Source organism: Manis pentadactyla, chromosome 17 (genome assembly GCF_030020395.1).
Source record: "Manis pentadactyla isolate mManPen7 chromosome 17, mManPen7.hap1, whole genome shotgun sequence".
Lineage (NCBI taxonomy): Eukaryota > Metazoa > Chordata > Mammalia > Pholidota > Manidae > Manis > Manis pentadactyla.
In genome coordinates, this window is record NC_080035.1 from 37,859,479 (window position 1) to 37,884,794 (window position 25,316).

The 25,316-nt window shown below is 33.3% G+C and overlaps 1 protein-coding gene across 15 annotated transcripts in view; it reads right to left on the reverse strand.

The window, feature by feature from the left end:
* The window catches only part of MYCBP2 (MYC binding protein 2), a 269,203-nt gene that overhangs the window by 129,833 nt on the left and 114,054 nt on the right, over positions 1 to 25,316 (reverse strand). For all 15 annotated transcript variants that reach the window (XM_036893768.2, XM_036893769.2, XM_036893773.2 and 12 more), the window contains 11 exons: positions 24,324 to 24,528; positions 23,512 to 23,665; positions 15,949 to 16,121; positions 14,773 to 14,898; positions 14,556 to 14,683; positions 10,473 to 10,564; positions 8,396 to 8,530; positions 6,957 to 7,040; positions 5,679 to 5,775; positions 3,453 to 3,645; positions 2,653 to 2,927 (listed from right to left, as the gene is read on the reverse strand). In XM_036893768.2, the coding sequence (XP_036749663.1) occupies positions 2,653 to 2,927; positions 3,453 to 3,645; positions 5,679 to 5,775; positions 6,957 to 7,040; positions 8,396 to 8,530; positions 10,473 to 10,564; positions 14,556 to 14,683; positions 14,773 to 14,898; positions 15,949 to 16,121; positions 23,512 to 23,665; positions 24,324 to 24,528 (1,662 nt within the window). The remainder of the gene's footprint in view (positions 1 to 2,652; positions 2,928 to 3,452; positions 3,646 to 5,678; positions 5,776 to 6,956; positions 7,041 to 8,395; positions 8,531 to 10,472; positions 10,565 to 14,555; positions 14,684 to 14,772; positions 14,899 to 15,948; positions 16,122 to 23,511; positions 23,666 to 24,323; positions 24,529 to 25,316) is intronic.

Genomic DNA, 25,316 nt, shown 5'->3' on the forward strand with positions numbered 1-25,316 from the left:
ATTTTTTTGGTAGATATCCTTTATTTAACTGACTGAGGTTGTCTCCTTAAATCCTAGTTTGCTGAGAAGTTTTCTTCACTAAATAAGCGCTAATTTTGTCAAGCCCTTTTTATGTATCTATTGAGAAGATCACAAAATATTCCCTCTTTACTCAGTTAATATGGTGAATTACATTGATTTTTGAATGCTAAACTAACCTTGCATTTCTAAGATATACCTCACCGGTTATATATATTTTTGATATTGCTGGATTTGATTTGAAAATATTGTTAAGAAATTTTGCTTCTATGTTTCTGAGTAGTATCTCTCTGTAATAATTTTTTCTTTGTCAGATTTTGGTAATCAGATAAGGCTAACTTGATAAAATTAGTTGGGAAGTGTTGCCTTTATTTTCTGAAAAGGTTGTAGAAGATTGATATTATTTCTTTCTTATAAGGCTAATAGGATTCAGCAATGACAATATCTAGGTCTGGAGTTTTCTTTCTTGGAAAATTTTTGATAATGAATTCAGAATTTATTTGTTTTTGTTTATTTAAGAACAATTGAGACACAATATTGTATTAGTTTCAGGTGTACAACATAATTATCCAATATTTATTTATTTTACAAAATGGTTTCTATAAGCCTGGTTACTATCTGTCACCACACAAAGTTGTTACAATATTATTGACTATATTTCCTATGCTGTATTTTACATCCCTACATATTATTTATTTTATAACTGGAATACTGTATCTCTTAATACCCATTAACTATTTTGTACACTCCCAGCCCCATCAATTTGTTCTCTGTATCTGAGTCTGTTTCTGTTTTGTTTATTCATTTGTACTGTTTAGATTCCACATATAAGTGAAATCATATGCTATTTGTTTTTCTCTACCTTATTTCACTTGGCATAATACCTCTAAGTCCATCCATGTTCTTGAAAATGGTTAAGATTTCACTCTTGATGGCTGAATAGTATTCCACTGTGTGTGTTCACACACATACAAGCCACATCTTTATCCACTCATCTACGAATGGAAACAAGTTGCTTCCATATCTTGGTTACTGTAAATAATTCTTCAACTCTTAAAATATAAGAGTTCATGTTTTATTGACTTAGTGTTTTTGTTTTCTTCAGATAAATACCCAGAAGTGGAATTGCTGAATCATACAGTATTTCTATTTTAACTTTTTGAGGAACCTTCACACTGGTTTCCACAGCAGCTGCACTAACTGACATTCCCACCAACAGTGCACAATGGTTCCCTTTTGTCCACATCCTTGCCAACACTTCTTTTTTGTCTTTCTGGTAATAGGCTTTGTGACAGGTGTAAGGCGATACTGAATTCAATTAATGAATATAAGGCAATTCAGATTTCTCTATTGTGTGTGTGTGTGTGTGTGTGTGTTTGCACATGGTGTGCACATGCCAGTTTGGTTGTTTTATTTTTCAAGAGATTAATCTACTTTAAAGTTATGTTGTCTCTTCAGTGACATTTCCTATTTTGCTTCTAACAATGGTATTTTCTTCTTTCTCTCTTGTCAATCAACTTGCTAGGAATTTATTAATTTTGTTTTATTTTCAAAGAACCAACTTTTGACTTTGTTAATTTTCTCCACTTCCTATTTCACTGATTTCTGCTCTTATCTTTATTATTTCTTTCCTTTATTATTTTCTTCTTTGGGTTTGATTTGCTTTTCTTGCTGGCTTCTTAGATCATTAATTTTAAACCTTTCTTCTTTTCTATTATAAGCATTTAGAAGTATAAATTTATCTTAAGCAGTGCTTTAGCTACATGTCACACATTTTGATGTTTTTATCTTGCAGTGTGAAATATTTTCTAATTTCCTTAGCATTTTTTCTATGATTCATTGTTATTTAGAACTGTTGTCTATTTTACAAATACTTGGTGCTTTTCTTGATATATTTGCTATTGAATTCTGATTTAATTCTCCTTTCTTTAAGATTTTAAACTTTTGAAATTACTAAGACTTATTTTATAGCCTAGCATATGATCTACCTTAGTGAATAGTATATATATACTTGAAAATAATATGTATAATGCACTTGTTTTATAAATGTCAATTAAGCCAAGGATTGACAGTGTTGTTCAAATCTTCCATATCCCTGATTTTTTTGTATAGTTCTATTAATTACTGAATGAGGAATACTTTAGCAACTATCAATGTGAATTTGTCTATTTCTCCCTTTCGTTCTGTCAGCTTTTTGCTTTGGGGTTTCAAACTGTCATTTGTGAGGGTTCAGTTTCCTGATGGTGGAATGAATGATGTTAACCTACAAGTATAGGCACAGCTCTGTCCTGACTGTTCTGCAGATGAGGTGGCAGTAGGGGCTGCCCGTTTAGTGCTGTCCTTGTTCTCACTCGTCACTCCCTGTCACTCTTTCTCTCTCTTACTCACATATGCTCACTCATAGAATCAAAGAGCAAATGAGCAGCTGCACAACATGCATGCCAGTGTATCACTAAAAAATGATACAGCAGACAGAAAATTTTTTTAACTTTGATCATTTAAGTCACATACACCAAACTAATTTCTTTTATTTTATATAAAAAGTAGAGAGATTGAGGCATCTGCAATTAATTTTCTTGAAGAGTATTAAATAATGCACTTCATTTTCAACTTATATTTATAAACTTCAATTACCTGATCCAAACAATTCAGCAGATCACAAAGGCAAGCCCACTGTAAGGCAGGAGTTGGGTAGAAAGAATGAAAACAGGCAGTAAAGGTATTGTGACACTCCTGAAGGACGGCTTCTAGGAGACTCAGGGGTTGACTGAGATATCCTTGAGGATCATTATCCAACTTCACCATGCAGTGATCAACTCCTTCTGATAAAATCTTTCTTAACAAAGTTCTGGTTTTTCCAGTACATTCTGCTAATTTGCTAGTTTCTTCTACAACTGCTTTTCCTGTAGCTTTGAAGGAACAAAGCAGATTGCTAATTAAATAGAATAACAAATCTGCATGGAAACATCATTCAAATAACTTCCTATATAGCTAAAATTCACAAGTACTCATAACCCAGAAATGAAACAATTAAGAGATTAAGTGTGGTCCAAAATTATTTCTTAAAAAGTTAAATAGGAAAAAAAACAAAAACAAAAACCACTGGTTTCAGCATTTAAGTCCAAACCAGTTGTTCAAAATATTTCTATTTGACAGAACCTATTTAAAATAACACTTTTATTAGCATACTTAATTTTAGCCTAACGTAACTTTTTGATATTAGAAGGACATTTTGTTATCATGAACGACACATAATCTATTTTATTCTTTATAAATACATACATAAGCATCACAGCAAGCCAACTTTCTCCCTTCCTTTCAGGAACAGGTTAAAGGCAGCTAGGGATTTTTAAACTCTCACTGATCCCTATATAAACCTTCTCAGTGACTCAAACGTGTTTTCTGCCTAAAGTCATTTATAAAGCACATCATACCTGACACTGGGTAAATTTCACAGGTATAGACACGCAATAACCTCAGACAACAGGTACCCACAAAGCGCAGTCTCTCTAAATCTAGTAGTGTAGCTGTGAACTGGAATCCTTTTAATCCTCTAAGTTCTTCAACTCCTAAGACTAAGGTGGTCCAGCTCCAGTGAAGAATACTCAACAGTGATTCAAAACATTCCTAATCCAGAATATGAAAAAATAGATAAAAATTAGTTCAAATGATACCACAGGGTGAATCAAATAAGATGACATTCAACTTTAAAACTTTATCTCAAATTTTTTTACTGAGTTTGGGTGCCCAAGCAATAGACATTCTATTAGTTCAATCATTATTACCATTAGGAGTTTCTCCAAAGCTTGACAAAAAAGGTAGTAGTAAAGCATTCATAAAAAACAGTATTCTTCAACATTCTTTAAGTTTCCCTGCTACCCACCTATCTAGGTTAATCATATAAGTAAGGGAAAAAATGAAAAATACTTATAAATTCATGTTTACTTGAAAGGAAAATTAGCATTTACATTGTCATTGTAGTAGCATATAAATAAACCTGAAGTATTTTAAACATTAATACTTTTTGAATACACTAAGGTATTGTAGTATTAGATATCAATGTATCAAATAACTTATTTTATGTTTACGTATTAAATTTTACAATACAAATTATAGCCTACTCTTTATAAAAACAAGTTATTTTAAACTTGTATAAAAAACAAGTTATTTAAAAAAAAAGTAATCTAGAAAGCACTAAAAAATTCTTATTTGGATTTTTAAAAATTCTAGAATATGGGGGTTAGGGTAGTGAGCATCCCCTGCAGTTTTAGTTGGTCTGCAAGGTTTTATCATGTTTATATGGTAAGTGATATGTGAGGAATCTCAAAGGAAAGCACTATTTCCTCTTCCTCACCAAATCCCAGTCCTGTGGTATAATAATACCAAAAATAAGAGTTTACAGTTAACTTTTTAAAGAAATGACTAAGTTTCTTAATATAAAAAATACAGTTAACTAATGACCAAAACCATTTAGATACAAGTATAAAAGAATTACTAAGCACACACAAGAAAAAGAAATCACAAGCCACAAAAGAATCTATATATTCATTTGGTTTAAACGATACCAACTAGTATCCTTTGATAAGATAGGGTAGAATAAATTAGAGTACAACTATTTTTTGGATATTTTGCAAACAAGAAAAGGTTGACATAGAGCCAAATGTATTAACATGGAATATGTCCATAGTGTCTACTATGAAAATGGTAAAAAGTAAGATACAAAAGTTTAAGTATCATTTAAAACAAACAAGAATGTATAGCATACTGTAAAAATGGACTGAAAAATTGTATATATATAAAAAAATGGTCTGTAAGGATATACAACAAAATGTAAACAGTAGTCATATATGGTAATTAACAGTGATGAAGAAAGAACTTTCACCTACTTTTATTATAGTTTTATCCCTACACTACCCTATTCTCACTGGGGATGTATGTTAATCTTGTGGTTTAAAAAACTAATAAAAAAATTAAAAAGAAGGAATTCTACCTATGCATTTTACCAAGAAGACAATCAACTCCATTAATAAAGCACGTTCATATAGTGCCTTACAATTTAAAAAGCGTTTTTGTATCCCTTACCTCATTAGAAATTTATAGTGATGCTGTCACATAGTTTATTACATTAAAAATCCTCAACTAATAAATGAAAGAACAAGAACTCAGATGTCATGAGCAGACATACCATGATCTTTCAGTGACCTCATGTTGGCTTTCCATTCTACACAGGTAACCCCAATAGCACTGAGTATCTTTAAATGTATAATAGGGTTGGTCAAATAATCTAACAAAGTCTGTAGTTAGCTATGTGGCTCTTCTACTTAGTTCTTCAAGCACTACAGTAACACTTTTTGGTCAACATCACCTTTAACTTTTCCTTCACTCTCTAATTCCTTCAACGTATGTATTCAAACATGATTTACTGGAAAACCCAACAGTTGTTTCAGAATAGCAAGTATGTTAAAATCAGTCAACATCTCTATTTTCCTATTATTTAAAGTGCATATTCCTCGGCCAGGGATGTCAGTGCTAATACAAAAACAAATCTGAGTGTATAAAGCTATGCTGAGATAAACTCTTTAAAAGAGTGGCTAAATGCTAAACATTAAAATGAAATTGAGCACTGGATAGGAAAGCTGAAATTTTTTTAAATGGCTTACCACTGAGACAGTTCTTGCAAAAGATCTCTTTAAAATGTGTACAGGTTCACTGGTTTGCTGTTTGCCTTTTGAAGCACTGCCATCACTGGTTGGAAGTCTGAAGGCAATAGACACACATAAATTCACACTGAAAAATCCAATGACATTCTTCTTTTCAAAACACATGCAATAACACAATTAAATTTTATGTTTAAATGTTTTTCTTAGGTGAAATGCCAATATGGGGCTTTTTAGAAACATTTTCCAATGCTGAACAACATTTTAGCATGCTCAGCACTTCATCTCTTAATATCCGACCTTCGTAAGACTGTGTAGTAGAGAATCTCTTACTAAACAACATAATATTACTTACGTTCTCTAGTAATGCTACTATTAAATGTTACTATTAAAATTTTATTCAACCAGTGTACCCAGGAGTAGTCCAAGCAACTTGTTATATACATAATGCTACGTAACACAAATACTAATTATAATAAATTGCATAAAGACAAACAGACAAAAATCTCTTCTTGGGAAAAGTGAGATTTACACCATCCAGATTCTTGATTAGAAGATATGGGAGACAAGAGGATCACTGTCTAGAGGCATGTCCTTTGATTTTTACTACTTACAGTAAGAATGACATTTTTTAGGTAGGATTTATCTCTATTTGAATTCTTTACTCTAAAAATTATTGCAATAATCTCCTAGAAATAGATGGACACACACATAGGCATATGTTTCCATGTCTCAATTACCATGAAGTAACTAAAATTCTTAATAATGTAAAATATATAGTAAATATTATCAAATGAGCACTTTGTTATTTGATATTTCAATTGAAGGAGGAAGGTTTTCAGCAGTAAGGGATTTTCCAATTCCTTCCTTCACAAGATGAACAAGAAACATAAGACTACAGCAAATCAATTGGGTCTACACCTAAAGTCCCCACCTTGTACCCCAATTTCACTTCTCTAAGAAAATTTTATTGGTTTATAACATTTCTGCAATTGGTAAGGAAATCCATAGCTTAAAAAAGTTATTAAAATATTGTTATTTGCCTAATACAGATAATCTGAGTCAGTAGGTGAAATTTCAAATTAAGCTTAATGTAAAATTGTTTAAAATAATTCAAAAATTAAATGTTTTTGTTAAATGTAGCTACATTACTACTGGTATTTCTAATTTGCTCAATGCTTCAAATAATTTCTCCCATATTATACCATATATTTTATAGTAATTCTAGATTATAATAGCAATGGAATAAACTATATTAACTATTCTGAATATGCTACATACCTGTATAATAATTGAGGTATCTGACCAGCATTAACATCTGTACCATTATTTGATTTCTTTGAGCTCTTAAATTGAAAAACAACCCTAAGAAGAGAAAAAATAACAATGATTCCGAAAGCAACATGATTCAAGATTCATGAAAGGAAATAATGATTAACAATTATGTTTTCAAGTCTTAGGTTAATGAACAGAGATTCACTGTTTAAGGAAAAGAAATACAAGTAAAAAGGTTTTGTTGTGATTTTTATTTTGGCTCTGTAGTGCTTAGTGAGTGAAATGAAGGAACTGAACCTAACCAAGAACTCCAAGGTGAATAGCTGCCCCTTCCTAGCCCCCTGGCTCAACTTTAGCCAGAACAGTAAGCTTTTAACAGAAATATTTGAACTTACAGTTTAAAATCTGTTCAACTAGATGTATATTATAAGCTTTAGCTTCAAATCTATGACATTCCAAGACTGCGTGATGTGTCCATGGGAATCACACAGTCCAGGAGCACAGTAGCCTCTCCAGTTCTAGTACACACATTTAAGAGTGGGCTGAAAAGGATACATTACAACAACAGACTTAATTTTTCTAGAGCATTTTATTTGCACCTTCAAGAACACAGAATTCACCTCAAAAATTAGTCTGTTCTTTTCTGGGTCAGCTCTTTTATGAGTTGAACATAACTATTTGAAATATAACAAAACTTCTATGCATTTCCAACAGTTTATGCTCAAGAATAAAAAGTAAATTGAATCTCTTAGAAATGATGGTCCTTTAAACACATGAATCAGCATATGGGATATAAAGAAGGCTGTACTTAGAATTAAGGAGACTCTAGGTCCAGATTTGGTTCTGCCACACTACAACCATACAACTTGAAGCAAATCACTTGTTCACTTTGTGTCTATTTCCCTAAGTAGAAAATGGGCCTATATCTGTTTCACAAAGTTGTTGAGAGCACCAAATGAGACAGCATATATGAAAATATTTTATAAATGAGAAGTACTTTACACATGAAATTTAAATAGTAAATTCCCCCTACATCCTATTAAAACTATCCCGTCTCATATCACTGAAGCTTTGCAACTTATAAACTGTCTTCATAAGCACTGTCAAATTTTATAGCAAGTATATATTTCTTTTTTTTATGATTTCTAAACTCCTCACTGTCCTTTTCACTTTCTTTATGTAATTTCTAATTTGTATATAACAACCAGAAATACATTCAAATGAGGACTGACAAGAGCAAAGAATAGCAAGCAGTCCCTATTATCTCCCTGTTCAGTGTAGACCTTAACTTAGCATGAGATTATATGAATTTAATTTTTAGCAGTCCTATTATGCTCCGGACTTACCAAGATTTTTATCCTACTGAAAGACCTCTGAGTTTTCTGAAAAGTACTCCAATAACAAAAATGAGAGTGGTTTACATAAAATGTAACCATCCCACTTACCCATCATCTGTGGTAATAGAAGCCTGTCCATGAGATCCACAGTCACTGCTGGGTCCTGATACTCGAGCCCATGCTACATACCACCACCCGGCTTGCAGGAGAACTGGCTCATCAAACATCATTGCATATTTTTCTCTGAAAGAAAAATTAGTGAGTGAAAGACACTGCTTTTGCACTCCCCTGTTACATATATTTATTTTTAAAATCCTTTATAAACAAAACATGGAATTCATTGCATTGTAAGATTCTTGTCAAACAACATTAAAAACCCTGCATTTAAAAAAGTCTGGACAAGAATACAAATAATAATTACTTGTTATGGTAATGGCACATAATGGTAATTTCTTCCCCCCCATCTTGAATTCTAAAACTTGCTTAAATGTTATAAAGCTTTCATATTAAATAAGATAAAAATTGTTTTAGTTGTTGTTAAATAAAAGCATGTCAGTTTAGCTGGAAAATGAAGCTTCGAATTTTTGTTTTATACTTCATTTATTCCACTGAAGTGTTCTGAGAAGTAGAATATTGAGAAAACAACTCTGAAATCAGATGGCTCAGTTTGACGCCCCGCTTTATGACTTGCTAGCTGCACAGCCTTGGGCAAGTTATTATATCCTCTCTGTCACTCAGTTTCTTCTTCTGAAAATAATGTTTAGCTCACAGGGTTGCTGGAGGATTGAGTTAATTCAGATAAAGTGTTTGGAACTGCACCTGTCACACAGTACCCACACCAAAAACGTTTACTAAATTAGGAAGAAAGAAAAGGCACACACATAAGTAAGATCACCTGATAAAGATATTTACAAGTTACAGAGTTTTAGGTGATAGAATAGAAGTGTACTGGGTGTAGGTGGGACACAAGAAGAATAAAGGTACATAGGAAAAGGGAAGAATGTTGAGCGGATCTGTGGAAGTATGAAAGTACAAAATAGGGTCTGAAAATGGCAAGGTGTCCGGTGAGGATAAAGCATTAAGACAGACATGGAGTACTGAGTAGAAAGTTTAAAAAGATGCTGTGGAAGAATATGGAAGTCCTTTAATGCTAGCCTTAGGAACTTGGGCTTTGTTAGTAGGCAAATGAAGAAAATCTAGATGATTGTCTATACATGAAACCATACATTGCATTTTTTACCCATAATCATCTGCTCAAAATATAAATGCTAAATGATAATGGCATCTTAAGGCTTTCTTAAAAAGTAATCAATTAACTTTCTGGATATTTCCCTAATCTTCATTTGTATATAACAAAAAAATGACTGAAAAAGTATCTCCTGATATTGGTTAATGCCCAAAGTGAAGAAACAGTCAAAATTTTCTTTAGGTTTACTATTTTATTCCCCAAATTCCCAAAAGTATTTACCTGTTAAAAGCAAACTCAGTGCCTTACTACCATTTTCAGAAATGCTTATGCATATCATACCAGCTTTCTTAATATAGTTATCACTGGGAAATAGAATGTACTATTATTATCAGGAAGCTCAATTTATTTTTTTCTCTCATCATAATATTCCCTGATTCAAATCTCTAACTTGTCATAACACAGTGTGAGATAATTCTTAGGACTACATAGAGAACACAGAGTAAAATACAAGTCCTTTCTTACTTAATGAACCTTCATAAATAAACATCCTGATTCTGGTAACCTCCTAAGAGGTTTCAGTAAGACTGGCAACCTCCCCAAATGTGTTATAACCAAGCATGTATTATGGACATGTAATCAGGATATACGGGTAATTAAATTCTGGCCTACTATGACTTTCGATGCTCACATACATAATGCTACAGGTAGTAAATAACTATCAATCACATCACTAGAACACTAGCATATTAGGTGTTCTCTATGTGATGCATGAAAATAAAAGTGTGCAAAATGTATGTGTATTTCCATCTTCAATGGAGAAATAGTAAATTTATCTTGTAAAATACAAATATGAAGGATACTATTAGGTTAATGTAGCATTGTTCAAACAATACTTATATCACCTATTATGTAATTTAATTTCCAAAGCATCTGACCATAGATTATTTTTCATATTACATATGTGAGGATCACATTAAATAATGAAGAACTGTTTACCTAGCAGCACAATCATATGCCAACACATCAGTCTCTGCAAGAAGGTCTCCATCAGTTTCATGATCTCCTCCATCTGGACCCAACTCAAACAGCTGGGGAAAGGACAAGAACACATTGTGCCCAATCATTCCATCATGTAAAACTGCTGAATATTATGTTTATAATTTTGTGTGTTTCCCATATATGCTGGACACTACAGAATATAAAACTCAGCATACTTGCTTTTCTAATGTTATTAAGTGAAATATACAAACCTGTACATATAAATTAAGAAACACATATACTGTCTTCTGTTCTATAGTAATTTCAGTTTCCTTAATGACATATTCACCTATTTCTATCAAATGCTATGAACAGTTCTGTACCAGAAATAAACATCTACAGGAGGTGGAAGAACCCAACGGGCAAATTTTATTTAAATGACCTTTCAAATGAGGTAGAATTTTGCTTCAACAATTATATGCTCTGAGATCCAGGACCCAATTACCTCATCCATAAAAGGGGGATGGATACTAATAGTGCTTACTTCATAGTAATTGTGAGACTTGAATGAAATAACACTTACAGTACACTTAGAAAAATACCCATAAAAAAAGGCTAGAAAAATGTTAACTATGGAGAAAGTGAAATAACAGAAGGACCCTTAGGGAAAAAAAGTAATAAAAAATAGTTCAAAGTAATATGGCATAGGAAAAGGAGACATGAAGAGTGTGAAAAAAAAAGTTATTAAAAAGGGGGAGGACCACAGAGTCTGGGAAAAGGATAAAAGAGAAGTTATCAAATAGGAAATTAGGAAATTAAGTGAAAAAATAAAGGAGAACTAAAAGGAAGAGGTATTTTCTCTCTAAATGGACTGAGCCATATAAAAACGCTTATTTATCTGGAGAATTATAGCACGTGGACTATAAGAAAAGCAGATAAAAACTAAGGAGACAGATAAGGGGGCACTAAAACTTCCTGGATAATTGCTGTTGTGTCTCAGCTTCTCAATTACATGCTAATAATTTGGAAATCTGTCTCCAGCTCTGATCTTACTCTCAACAGTCCATTGAATCCCCCCAAGGCAGCTCAACCTCACTAGTTCTAAAAGGGACTCATCCCTCCTTCCCTCTGCCTTCCCAGTTCTGATGATGGTACTATCATTCACCAAGCCACCCAGATAAAAATCCTGGAGTAACCTTTTCTCCCGCATCTCTGTGCCATCACCGCATCTATGCTATTGCTGCTACCAAACTTGTCAATTCAACCACGACGGTCACTGACTAGCTACAAGAGTTTGGTAACAACTAATTAGTCGTCTTATCTCTACTTTCTCCTTGTTCTAACCCATATTCCACAAAGTTGAGAGGTTGTGCTTTGTTTTAATGAACTTTAATTAATACTCTCCCTAAAATGAGTACCTGATCAGAGTGTTTCTTAATCAAAAATTCTTCAATGGTTTCTCATTAAGTTCTTTGATAAAAAGGCCCTTAATGTTATATTAGCACACACAATGTAGTAGTGGGGGGGTGGGGCAGCACAGGGAAGGCAGTATAGCACAGAGAAGACAAGTAGTGACTCTATAGCATCTTACTATGCTGATGGACAGTGACTGTTACGGGGTTATGTGCTGGGGACTTGACAATGGGGGGAATCTAGTAACCACAATGTTTATCATGTGACTTTATATTAAAGATACCATTAAAAAAAGGTGGGAGAATTAATGATTTGTCCCTAATCTGGCTCCCCTACTTATATTCAACAAAGATTTTTGAATACACACTGTATGCCAGGCATAATTCTAGGAACTGGATATACACAGGTGAACAATGCAAACAAAAGATGGGGGCAACTGGGAGTAAGTTTGTGGGATTTTCGTAAGGATTTTGTTATAAACAGGCTCACCAGGGAGACAAGACCTCAGACCTCAACGTAATGAGGAAATGAGCCATGCAGATACTGAGGTAAAGACTTATAAACAGAGAGAGGAGCATGTACAAAGGTCCTGAGGTTGCACATGCCTACCATGTCTGAGGAACAAGAATAGCATAATGTGGATGGGTTAGAATGAACACCTAGTGCAACATAAGGTCAGTGTGGTGATGGCAGGTAGTTCTGCTAACGCTTTGTAGGCCCTTATAAGGCCAGTGGCTTTTGTTCTAATATAGGAAGACACGACCATAATCTGAACAGAGGAGTGCTATACATTTTAGGAGAATCACTCTGCTGTTTTGAGACTAGATTTAAGGGACTAAGATCAGAAGCAGGATACAAACTGGGAGGCTGCTATGCAATCCAGGTGGGCATGCCTGTGTACTGACTTGATACCAGGGACAGTTTTGAGAAGTGAACAAAATCCTTGGTTTATATTCAAAGTATAGCCAATGATGTGTGTTGCTGAAGTGGATGTGGAGTATGAGAGAAAAGTCAAGGATAACCAAGATCAAATAGAAGAATGAAGTAATGTATATTCTATTTGGAGTCAATAAACTGGGATGGGGAAGAATATGAGAACAGCAGGTTTAGAGAGCTCATCAGAAGCCTAGTTTTGAACACGTTACATCCGAAATGCCTATTAGCTATCTGAGTAGAGATGAAGAGTAGGTAGTTGTCTATGTGACTGGAAGTTTCAGACAAAAACTACTTAAAGCCATAAGGCTGGATCCACTGGGGGTGAGTAGACTTAAAGAGATATCCAAAACTAAGTTTTGGCATTCCAACATTTAGAGCTTAGGACACCAATGACTTGTACATTACTACAGTCAATGCCTCAGTCCACTTACTGAATAACTGAATACAAATAAAAGGAGTAAGGCAGGATTTAAGACTTAAAAAAAATTGGAGGCCAATATAAAAACAATGTACATGGAAAGCCTCTAAAATTGTGTACCACACTACTGGAGATAAAGTCCACCATGGAAGTCAGTATTAATGAACAAAACAAAACAAAAAAACTCTAATGGCCAGGAATAAAAATGTTGTCTTCTCAATAAGAACTAGACATTGCCAACTAGAACTACTGCATAATTCAATGAGTTTGCATCTCTATCTTGACTTTGAATCAAGACATCCTAAAATAACCATTTCAAAGTAGTTGTACTGAAATGAGACAAAAACTAAAAGTACTGTATTTTTATTATCAACATACATATACCACAGTTATAATCATTATTCTTTTGCTACCCTGTATATAATTCTAAGGACTTCTACTTTCTTTTTTTCTATATTATCTGTATTTTCTAGCCATGTATTCCAATTGTAACCAGAAATAAGCAAATATTTTTTAAAGTTTGTCAGTTCTGGATGGGCCTCTATAAAATTTGTCCTTGAAAACCATCATTATAAGGGTGTTTTACATATTAATGTAACTTTTAGATACTGAGAGAACTAAGGAAAAATCTCCTGAATGGATAGCATTTAACTGAGGATTTTGGAGGGTTTTTTATGGAGCCTGCTATTGAAATTAAGCCAGGAACTATAGTATTTTCTTTTACTTTAGGAACAAAACCAGAACAGAATTTGAGAAACAGAACATTCAAACTATTAGTGAATTTTCAAAGAATGAGCATAAACTTTGCTGAGAATGATTCTAGGCACTTTCTGAGATGAATAGGTGTGGTAAACTTATGATTCTTCATTATTTTTAGTTTGTCTACCAGATGGAATCTATTCCCTGTGCTTTATCTCTAACTTATTCCTTGTCTCCACTCCTGGAGTGATCATGTCTGTTTACATAGTATTTAGCATTTTTAAGCTCCATATAAACATCCCTGAGTCAGACCAGTTGTGCCCCTGTCACTAACATGGCTAACAAGAAAGGAGGCACATCCATAGACACCTAGCAGGTGCGGCACCAAGGATGAAAGACTGGCTCTGTTAACATCATTTACAGTCTATAATTATTAAAAAACAATTTTCCATTCACTTCCTCCCTTCTTCACTCTTGGTTTTTTAATGAGTTAACGATTTAGTATTATTATATTAGATTTTAGCGATGTTTCCTCAAGTCCTTTTTTATTATATATATGTTACATATACAAAAAATGTCAACTAAGCCAAAACCAACTTCTCAAATAAAAAGAACAGTGTCAATGAACTGCTTACCTTAATTTTAGCAGTATATTCTCCTCTACCACCAAACAGACCAAGACCACCAAGTAAGATGTCAGTGTCAGCACTAAAACGAATAGCTTCTACTGAATGAGCAGAGTAACCCCAGCCCCCACCATGACCTAAAGATACAAATAATAATTTATGTTTTAGAAATGGCCACCTATTCTTCAGTTATAAGACAACATTTCCCAAACATAAATATACATACTTTCAAACCTGTTTACTACACTATAATCTTCTTTGGAATAAACCTTCATCACTGCTTGGGTCTCCTCCTCTGTACTTGCAATACCCATTTTTAAATCCTGCATAGCTGCTAAGGTGTCAAGACAACCTAAAAAAAAATGAACAAAAATTCAACTCCTTGAAATTAAAATTTCCTATAACATTGATGAGATACTGTAAGGCATAAGTTAAAATAATAAACTCTGAGTGTGCTGAACAAATTTATTCTAAACTTTATATAATGCTTCACGTAAAACCAGTTAAAACTAATAAAAATTCTCTGCCTGGGTAATTATCATATTTAAACACATACTATATATGATATTTAGCAAAAAACTGTATCTCTGAAAACCTGGGATTGCTTAATCTTTGAGTCCTTTTAAAGTTCTTCCTCTCATGAAACTCTCAACTACTCTACCTTGATTCTTAAAGTACTATTTGAAGAACAAACAGTAGCCTGGGATAATCTTTATGCTAGTTTTGGATATTACAGTCAATGCTAGTTTTAGATAAAATTTGAGAAAAAAGAAGCAAGGAATTGTATTTACAATCCAGTAATTATACTTAGGAATATGATTTCACAATTGCAAATTTTAGATAAGCCTGAATTTGTCTTAAGAATCATTTTTAAAAGCAATTAAGTTATGTGAGATGGTATAAAATTTTCACTGACAATTTATATAATTGAAGAAGTGTTATATCTCAAATTAATTAGGTACAAGTAAAGATGATGTGCTGTGGAAAACTGTGTTATGTAAGAAATGATAGAAATGGTACCTACAGAATTCATAATACTTTATAGTATTTAAAAATAACATAAATTAAACATTATAATTACCTGTTTGAATATTCTATCTACATCTCTGAAGTTTATATATATTCAAGTTAAACAAAAATATTATTTTTAAAAATCTACCTATTAGAAAAATTATATGCAGGGATCCTTTGTGTTTGGGCATATATGAATCCTTCATGGTGTTGGTACAAGTCTGAGGTATTGTTTTCTGTAAGATAAACCTCTTAAAAGTTAGAGGATTTAACTTATTTTGCATCTAGCATATTAATATCCATAGAAGTATGACATATAAATCCAAATATTCTATAACAAATTCTCAGCACATATTAATGAAATTAGCTGATCATCAAAGAGCAACGCTACCTAGAATGTGCAAAGCTGCGTGAGATCGGGTTGTGAGAGCCCTTGATCCTGTTGGTAGGGCAAGTTCAGGACTGAGAATGCTACATCTGGATTGCATATCTGTTGCAGAGGGAAATCTGGCATCAGCAACCACTGCATTGTAACACCATAGTTCTCTGGTATTTGGTCGAAACCTTTCAAGAAAAGGGATAATTACAGCACTCAACATACAGTTTCATTTTTTTAATGTCTAAAATATAACTGATAATGCAGAGAGAATAGTCAGCTAAAAGAGGAAAAAAACATAGCTCATTACTTTTTATATCTGGGCTAAACATATAAATAAGATGATTTACATCACTATAAATGAAATGATTTGAATGAAATAGTAATACAGATCATGATACTTGATGAATAAGAGCAACAGTATACTTAACAATCTGATACGTACACACAAATCTGAGGCTCTTCCATAACAAAAACTCCATGAGAAGTTAAAAAACAAACGACAAGTTGAAAGAAAATATGTAAAACAGACATGAGACAAAGTAACAGTATCCAAAATACCTAAAAGCTCCTGCAAGCCAGTAAGAGACAATCAAATATCAAAAGTGGACAGAGGACTTGGAATGCTACTCTCAGAAAGGAAGTACAGAGTGTATGTAGATAGATAATCAACCTTCCTAATAAATAGTAAAGTGTCAATAAAGACCATAGGGGACCCACAATACCCTCCTGCCATTTTTTCATAGTTCTTTCATAACAAAACTCTCAAAAAGCTGTCTCCACTTTACCTCTTTTATTCTATGAATTTTTTGGGGAAAAGTTTTTATTAACTATTGAGTACACTCAAATGAATAGTAACAAAATATTTTTAAAATAAGGTATGAAGGATAATGTCACAAGGCACACTAATAAAAAGAACATTACTCTTATCTTTCAAATATCCTTTATCCCCCTCCCTAATTTTTTTCCCTTTTCCTTTCAAAAGTAACAATTACATTGAATTTTAAAGTTTGTCATTCCCTTGCTTTTTAAAATGATTTTACCTGTTTGTATCAAACAGTATATTATTTAAGTTTCATATTTCTGAATTGCATATGAACAGGATATACATTTTATGTATCTCTGTGGCTTGTTTTCTTCAAACAACAGAATATTCTTATAAAGTAAACATCAGCAAATGGCTGCAAGTTCATTCATTCTTATTGTTGTAGAATGTTAGCTCATGTGACTATATCACAACTATTTGTCCATTCTATTATTGACAGCAAAAAGTGAAACCGCTCAGTTTTTCATTACAAAAAGTGCTGCCATGGATAATTTTACAAGCTCCTAAAGTACAGGTACAAGAGCACACAGGAAGGAAGAACAAAATTACTATTTTTCACAGCTGGTATGTTTACATAGAAAACATTGATCCCCTTGAAAATTTGATTCATGTCAGATATAGCTGACATTTCGTATTAGTTTTGAAAGGATGGTCTTCTCAATCAGTGGTGCTTGATGATCCAAATTTACTAAATACAAAAGAACTTAAATCCAACCATTCCACTTCTGCGTATATACCCAAAAGAACTGAAACCAAGGTCTTGAAGAGATATCCGCACACTCATGTTTACAGCAGTACTATTAACAACAGCCAAAAGGTGGAAGCAACTAAATGATGGATGGATGGTCCATGGGTCAATCAATGGATAAACAAATTGTGGCAGAAACACACACTGGAGTATTACTCAGCCTTAAAAAGGAAGGAAATCCTGTCACAGTCTACAGTGTAGATAAACCTCAAGGAGATTATGCTAAGTGAAATTAACTAGTTATAAAAAGACAAATACTGTACAACTCCATTTACATATCTAAGGTAGTTAAATTCATAGAAACAGAAAGAATGGTAGTTGCCAGGGGCTGAAGGGAGAAATGAGGAGCTGTTCTCTGGGTATAGAGTTTCAGTTTTTCAAGATGAAAACATTCTAGATATGTGCTTTACAGCAAAGTGAATGTAATTAATATTAGTGAATTGCACAATAAAATAAGTGATTAAGATAATAAATTTTATACCATATTTTTTGCCACAAATAAAAATAAAGTTATTTTTAAAAATGAACTTAAAAATACTTGATACAGAATAAATCTGTGAGAGCAGCTGCTATAATTAGCAGCATTAATATTACTACTTCTCAATTTACTCTATTAATATAATTGTTCTTTTGTAGATAATCATTTTCTGTCTGGTTGCTTTGAAGATTTCTCTCTTGGTCTTTAGTGTTCTATAATTTCACTATAAGGTCTCTTGATTGTGGATAATGGAAACATGCAATTTCTAATATCTGTGGTTTCAAATCTTTTCCTGGTTCTGGAAAGTTCCTAGACATTATCTCTTCAAACATTGCTTCTCCTCTATTTTCTCTAGCTTATATCTTTCTTGGATGTCTATTAGACCTTCTCATTATAGTTTTCAAATAACCTTAACTTTCCTATTTTTTATATTCTTGTCTTTGTGGCATTTTGGGTAATTTTCTTAGATACGTCTTTCACCTGTTTGATTCTCCTTTGATTTACTCAGGTATTTATTTAATAAACTACACTTCATTTTTAAAAGTTGTGCATGATTGTTTTTCAAATATACCTCATCATTTTGAGTCTCATTTTGAGACTCTTTTGCTTCTTCAGTTTGGAGATTCCATCTTTTACTTTTTAAGCATTTCATACATGGTCAATTCATAATGTTTGTGACAATTCTGGGACCTGAAACTGATCTTATTGACTGTTCTTTTGTTGAATTTCACTAACAGATGATACTTCTTTTATGTTAACCAGGCTTAGACTTTGTGTTCTTATTTAAATGAACCCAATCATTAAAAACCTATGAGACTAATGGAGGGAGCTTTTCTCTAAACATGATTTATACTCACCTTCTACTGGAGACAAAGGGGTATTACTTTTCTGATCCCACTTAAGCATCATTCCAAGGCCAGAAGCTTAATCTGTGAATGCCAGGATCAGTTTCAATCTCCCTCATTTTGTGGCTCTCACAGTGCCTGCTTTCCAAATTGCAGTGCTGATAATAGCTTTGTCCACAGTGATATCCTGCCTTTACAGTGCTGACTGCTTACTGCTCACCAGTCACCCTCATGGAGGAATGATTTTTATTTTATGCTGGTTTTCTTTTTTGGGAGGTGGGGGTGGGGACAGGGGCAATTTATTAGTGATATACTGGCTAAGTGCCAAGCAATGTACAAAAAATAAACTATTTTTTTTTAATACATAGGGTCCTCCCAAGGATTTAGTTTTCCAGACTGCTAGCAGTGGAAATGTCCATTCACTCTTCAAACCACACTAATCTAGTTTGCACATGTAACACTTCCATAAAATTATTCTCAAAGGTGTAAATAACCTCTAAGTAGCCGAACCTAATGGAATTTTTAGTCATCTACTTAAACAAGTCCTGAGCAGAGTTTAACATTCAACACTCCTTCTCTTTTTGACCTGCTCCCCTTCTCACACTGTCAGCACACAAATACTTGACAGTATTAAAGAATTGCTGATAGCTTTGTTACAATATTTTTGTGCTTATTTTTAAAAAATCTTTATTTTTTAGATATATAATAGTGAACTTATATATAGGATGGTATAATTCTAGAATCTGCTTTAAAATAACCCAGCAGTGGAGTTGGATAATGGGTGAGAACTGAGATGAGGTAAGATTAGGCATATGATGAAAATTGTTGAAGGTGACAATGGATACATGGGGGTTTACACTACTCCCTCTACTACTGTATATGTTAAAATTTTTCAATAATATCTTTTAAAAATACATCTTTTTGTATTTTTTTAAAAAATTCATTTTGTTCTCTTAAAAGACATTTTATGTCATATCCTTTCTTGGGTTTTTCTTACAGTTCCCTTGTTGCTCTCTCCAGGCTCCTAATTAGTTCCTCCTCTCCCTCCTACTTCTAAGCTCTGTAAGTTCTAAGGGCTTGGTCCAGAAGTATCTTTTCCATCTACATTCTCTGCCTTGGTGATCTCATTTAATACCGTAGCTTTAGATATACCTATACACTAAAAATTGTCAGATTTATATACCCAGTCCAGACTAGTCCTTTGGACTTGCTCACTTACCTAACTGCCTACTTACATTTTCACTGAGATCCCAAATTCAGTATGTTAAAAGCGGAAGTCTTGACAAAATCTGTTTCTCTCTCTGCCTTTCCTGGCTCAGTTAATGCCTCCAATGTCTACTTTAATACAAAAACTAGAGCCTCGGGCATCATTCTTAACTACTTTCTTTCCTTAACACCCCCTACAATAAAATAAGTCTTACTGACTCTATTCCAAAATATATGCTACTGCCTGCTTCTCTCCATCTTCCCCACCACAATCCTACTTTAAAGCCATCATCTCTCCCAAGCACTGCTGCTATAACCACAATACATCTACTCTTGCCTCCTTCTGATCCATTTTCTTCACAGTAAGTGTTATTTCTCAATGTCACCTCCCAACTCAAAATCCTACAAAGACTTTCTATTTTGAAGTTCGAATTCCTTAATCCACCCTACAAAATCCTGCATATCCTGGCCCTGTCTACCCCTCTGATTTTCATGCCACTCACTCAGTAAGCGTTGACCAGTAAGGCTTTCTTCAAAATCTTAAACACAGCCAAGCTCTTACTTGCAACAAAGCATTTGGGCCTCCTAAGCTCTCCTTGCTCAGAAAACTTTTCCTGATAGTCTTCAAATGCCTGGTTCTTTCCTCTTTAAGGTGTTAATGTGTAAGGTCTTCATTGTAAGGAAGATACACCTCTACTGTTGTTTACAATCACAGCACCCTCTTTTTCCTTCATGGTGCTGAGCAAGAGCTATATTCACTTTCATACAGTTCATAGTTTCATTAAAAAGAAAAAGGCTTCCACAAGATCAAGGGCATTGTCTATCTTATTCACTCTGTATCATTCTTTACTTACAATATAGTATATATTTAAATATTTACTGAATAATTACAATAGCAAAATAAGAATAATAGTATACTGTTTGCTAATGCTGATAGTATAGGGAAATATGGATTCTCATGTGCAGCAGGTAGTTAGAGTAAAGAAGGACAAATTGGCAGTATATACCAATTCTATGAACCTATCTTTTGACTCAGCAATCTCACCTCTTGAAATTTATCTTAACAGAAATACATTCACGTAAGTACAAAATGTGTGTGTTCACTATATCATCATAGGTAATACCAAAACATAAAAAAATAATCTAAAGTGTTCATTGCTGGGGAAAAGAGTTAAATATATTTGGTATATCCAGACTATAGAATTTTATACAGTTTTAATACAAAAGCAGTTCTCTGAGTATTAGCTTGGAAGGATCTACAAATTGTTGTTTAGCACAAAGTTCTAACTTTTAAAATAAATATATTTTTACTTATCTAAAAAATAAAATACATGCATTTTAAAAGGTGTCAAACAACATAAACAGTACTTGTGACCCACAGAGAAGGTTAGTAGGATTTGGTAAGGGGGAAGAAAAAGATTTGAAGGAGGACCACACAATTTTTCCTATATGCATTTTTTGCGTTGCTTTTTAAAAAATAACAATACATACTCATGTTATTTGTGTAAATTTTGAAGTAGGAAATAAAATTGCCATTCTTAACATTTATCTGCTCTAGATATTAAATTTCTAATTGTTCGAGAGAAGTTAGCTGTTAAGAATATAAAAGGCAGCAGACTCAGGAAGACAGGAGGGAGGTCACAGTAAGATAATACTGAATCTGCAATGTCTATGAGAGCAAATCCAAGTACCCTACTGACAAACACAAAGAATGCAAAATCAGAAGGCAGAAGACAGAAGTCAGAAAAACAGAATAAAACTCTGATACTGATGAAAGGAAAACACTTTTCTGCTGTTATGGAAACATCTTTTATTAATCTGTTTTGAAACAAGGGAGTAAAGGACTGAGGACCCGGCAGGGCCTTAGAGATCATCTGTCCCACTGCTACAACCATGTGTGAAAAAGGCAAGGTTCAACTAACTGTATACCACACTTCCGAGTTCTGTTAAGACTCCCAAGGAAATGGCTCTAGTTATACTGTTAGAATCCAGTTTGTCATTATCTCTAATTTAGAGAATGCATTTCTAATTGAGTGAATGTATCCATACTGCCAATTTTAATTTTGTTAATGCAAATTTATTTAATTTAAAAATGACACATATAAGGATTACAGAAACTAAAACATCAGTATAACCCTACGTCTAAACCAGCACTTGTTTTTTGGTGACTAAGTGTTTTGTATACTGACTTCTAATCAGTAAATAATTGAGGACCATTCTATCTTCATCATTTATGTCTCTATCCCCCTCATTCTATCCCACTGTGACCACTCTAATTTTGATTCTTAGCATTATGAAAAGACTACTTACCTTTGCCTGCTGTTATCTAATCTACCCTGTATAATGCGGCTCGGGAAATCAAAAAGCACTACTCAACTCAATTCTGGCCTCCGGAACTTCTCACAAAAAGTCCAAATAATATTATAAAGATTATAAGCTGGTTAAAAACCTGGGAAGCACAGTACTGTAACTCCTTCACTCTGAGTACAGGCCTCTGGATTAACTGAAAACATGGCCTCTTAAGAGTTTGCGGCTGATGAAAAGGAAAGCAGGTATGGACAGAAGGAGGAAGACAAAGGCTTTTTCCTCTCCTCACTTATGCCACGTAACCCTTTCGACTTCTCTGAATTCTACCTACTGAGGTTGGCCATATAAACAACACAAGAAGGGAAAAAAAAGTTAAGTCCTGTGATGTGTCACTCTAGTAATAGTAGCTCTAGTAATAATGAGTCACGCCTCCTATTAGTATTCAATGCTAGAAATGCCTCATTTTTAACTCATTATGTATATAAGGCATCATAATAAATTTTTAAACAAATGCCATATTATTTCTTAAGCTTCTATATACCTGTTTCCATCTCTACATTTTTATAACTTTCAGAGTATAACTCTGTCCATTTCTCTACCAACATGGAAATCTTGTTCCATACATTCCTAAAAGGCAAGCTCATTTATAATATTTATTCGATATTATCTTTGGCATGATTTTTTTCTACATAGTTGGTAATAATGAAATGTGTACGGAACAAGAAATAGAACGAATCTTATATACTATATGCAGAATTGATGACAGACTAAAAGTAATAACAGAACTCTTGGAAGTAGAATTACTTATTATAATGACAGTAGCAAGTACTTCTATAGCACCTACTATGTGCCTCTGTTCTAAGTTGTTCAGTCCTCATAACAATCTGTAAGTTAAGTCTATTACTATTCCTAATTTATAATGAGAAAAGTGAGGAACACAGAGTCAAAGTAACTTCTCCAAGGTGATGCCCTCTGGCCAGAGCACGTGCTTTCAGCCATGCACTGTGCTGTAACGGGCCCTGTGAGTTTGCAACAGAAGCGCAGTTAACAACGGCAGAGGAGCTGTCATGTGTGAAGACACTGCCTACACATGACTTTATATCACCACAAATATGATCGAATTGATCAAAACTTATTTCTACTGTGTTTTATAATTAGAGAAGCTTACCTCCAAATTACATCATACACAGGATCAAGGCACACACCAAATCCTTGCAGGTCCTCTTGTTCAGAGTCATTAAAAGTTTTACAACTCCCATCCACTTTATTTATCAGAAGACATTTAAATGGAGGAGGTTCTGATATAGAAGCAGGTACCAAGCCTTAGGGAAAAATTTTTATACATTTTAAAGATGCACTTCCTTTTTATATTTCCCGAAATTATGAAGTAAGTATTATTTGTAAGATAATTTGTATTACCATCTCCATCTTACAGATAAAGAAACTGAGAATTAAGGAGGCTAAGTAACTAAAAATCTTTAAGTGGCAAAATTAGGATTAAAACCTCAGGCTGCATAAATCCACAATACATGTTCTTAGTGTTGACACTACATAACTCAATTACATAATATCAATGATGCCAAGGACACAAGTATGGACTGATACCTTGGTCCTAATGACACTTCAAAGTTTGATTTGTGTAATGTTCTATGAAAAATAATTTCTGTCATTTATTTAACAAGAACCAATAGAGGAAAATTCCTCCTTCCAATATAGTTTTCTCCTACTACAATCAATCTAGCATGTATTTCTACCTGTCTTTATCTTATAAATACTCTGATTTCCAGATCTCCCAATTATTCCATTTCCTAGCACATAGATACATATAAACACAGACACTTAGAAGCTTCTCTTAAATTTCTTCAAAACAGAAAACAAAAAAGTACTAGACAGTATCTCATAATAAGTAAAGAAGTACCATTTACTATCAGTCAAGACAAGGATTTTAGGGGGATCAGGTTTGTTTGTTTTGGGTATTACCTATTATGTGTTTACTGGCAAAAATTTCTGATGTTGCAAGCACATGGGAATTAATAAGTGCTTCATCAATTCGTAAGAAAGTCTGGTCCCCACTTGCACCTATCCAGGTAGCTTTTCTTCCATATTTTGATCCAATGTTTGGCATGGGAGCTGGTTTTGCATTCCAATATGGCACATCCAAAATTGGTCTGCCTAGCTGTCCTTTCTAAAAGATAAAACAAACCACATTAACAATATTTCTGAATAAATAATCTATAATTTTTTATAAAATTAAGGAGACAGTAGACAAAAATAGTTCTAAGAGTCATTATTCTTCATCATTTTTTTTTAATAAATGAAATTCATGTGAAATTTGGACCCAGCATTTTTATAGCAATAAAATAATGTCTAGTACTCCCTGGAATTATCTCCCTAATAAATCAAAGTTCATTATTAAAAAAATTGTAATAAAGTTGAAATATTGTTCCATGTAAGAAATCTCCCTGAAATACTGTTCACACCTACATTTAAAAGTATTATAAATAGTAATGTTAAAAATTAGTATTATAAATTGATCACTTAAAAATTCACTTTGATAAAGTCACTATTAAATTCACACAGTGTGAAAATATTTGGGTAAGAGACCAAAATTATACATACTGCCAACTGTGAATACAATTAGAAAATTACATATTTTTCACATAATCATTTATTTTAATAAGTTATTTCATTTATGTTTCAAGGTAAACAGAAGAATCAATGGTAAAGCATGATGTCTTAAGTGTTGACCCATTTGAAAAATATGACTGTCTAGAGGTACCTGGTTAGTAAGAGTTTAATTCATAAAGTAATAGGAACTTTCTAACTACTAAGGTAATAACTGCAGAAGAATGCTGATGATGGATTGGTAAACATTCATCCATCCCGGCTCAGAAGCTCTGTCTCCCTTCCATAAATCCTATGGAGGCGGAAAATAGTCATTATGGCACCCAGGTTACCTACAAGTAATAGGAA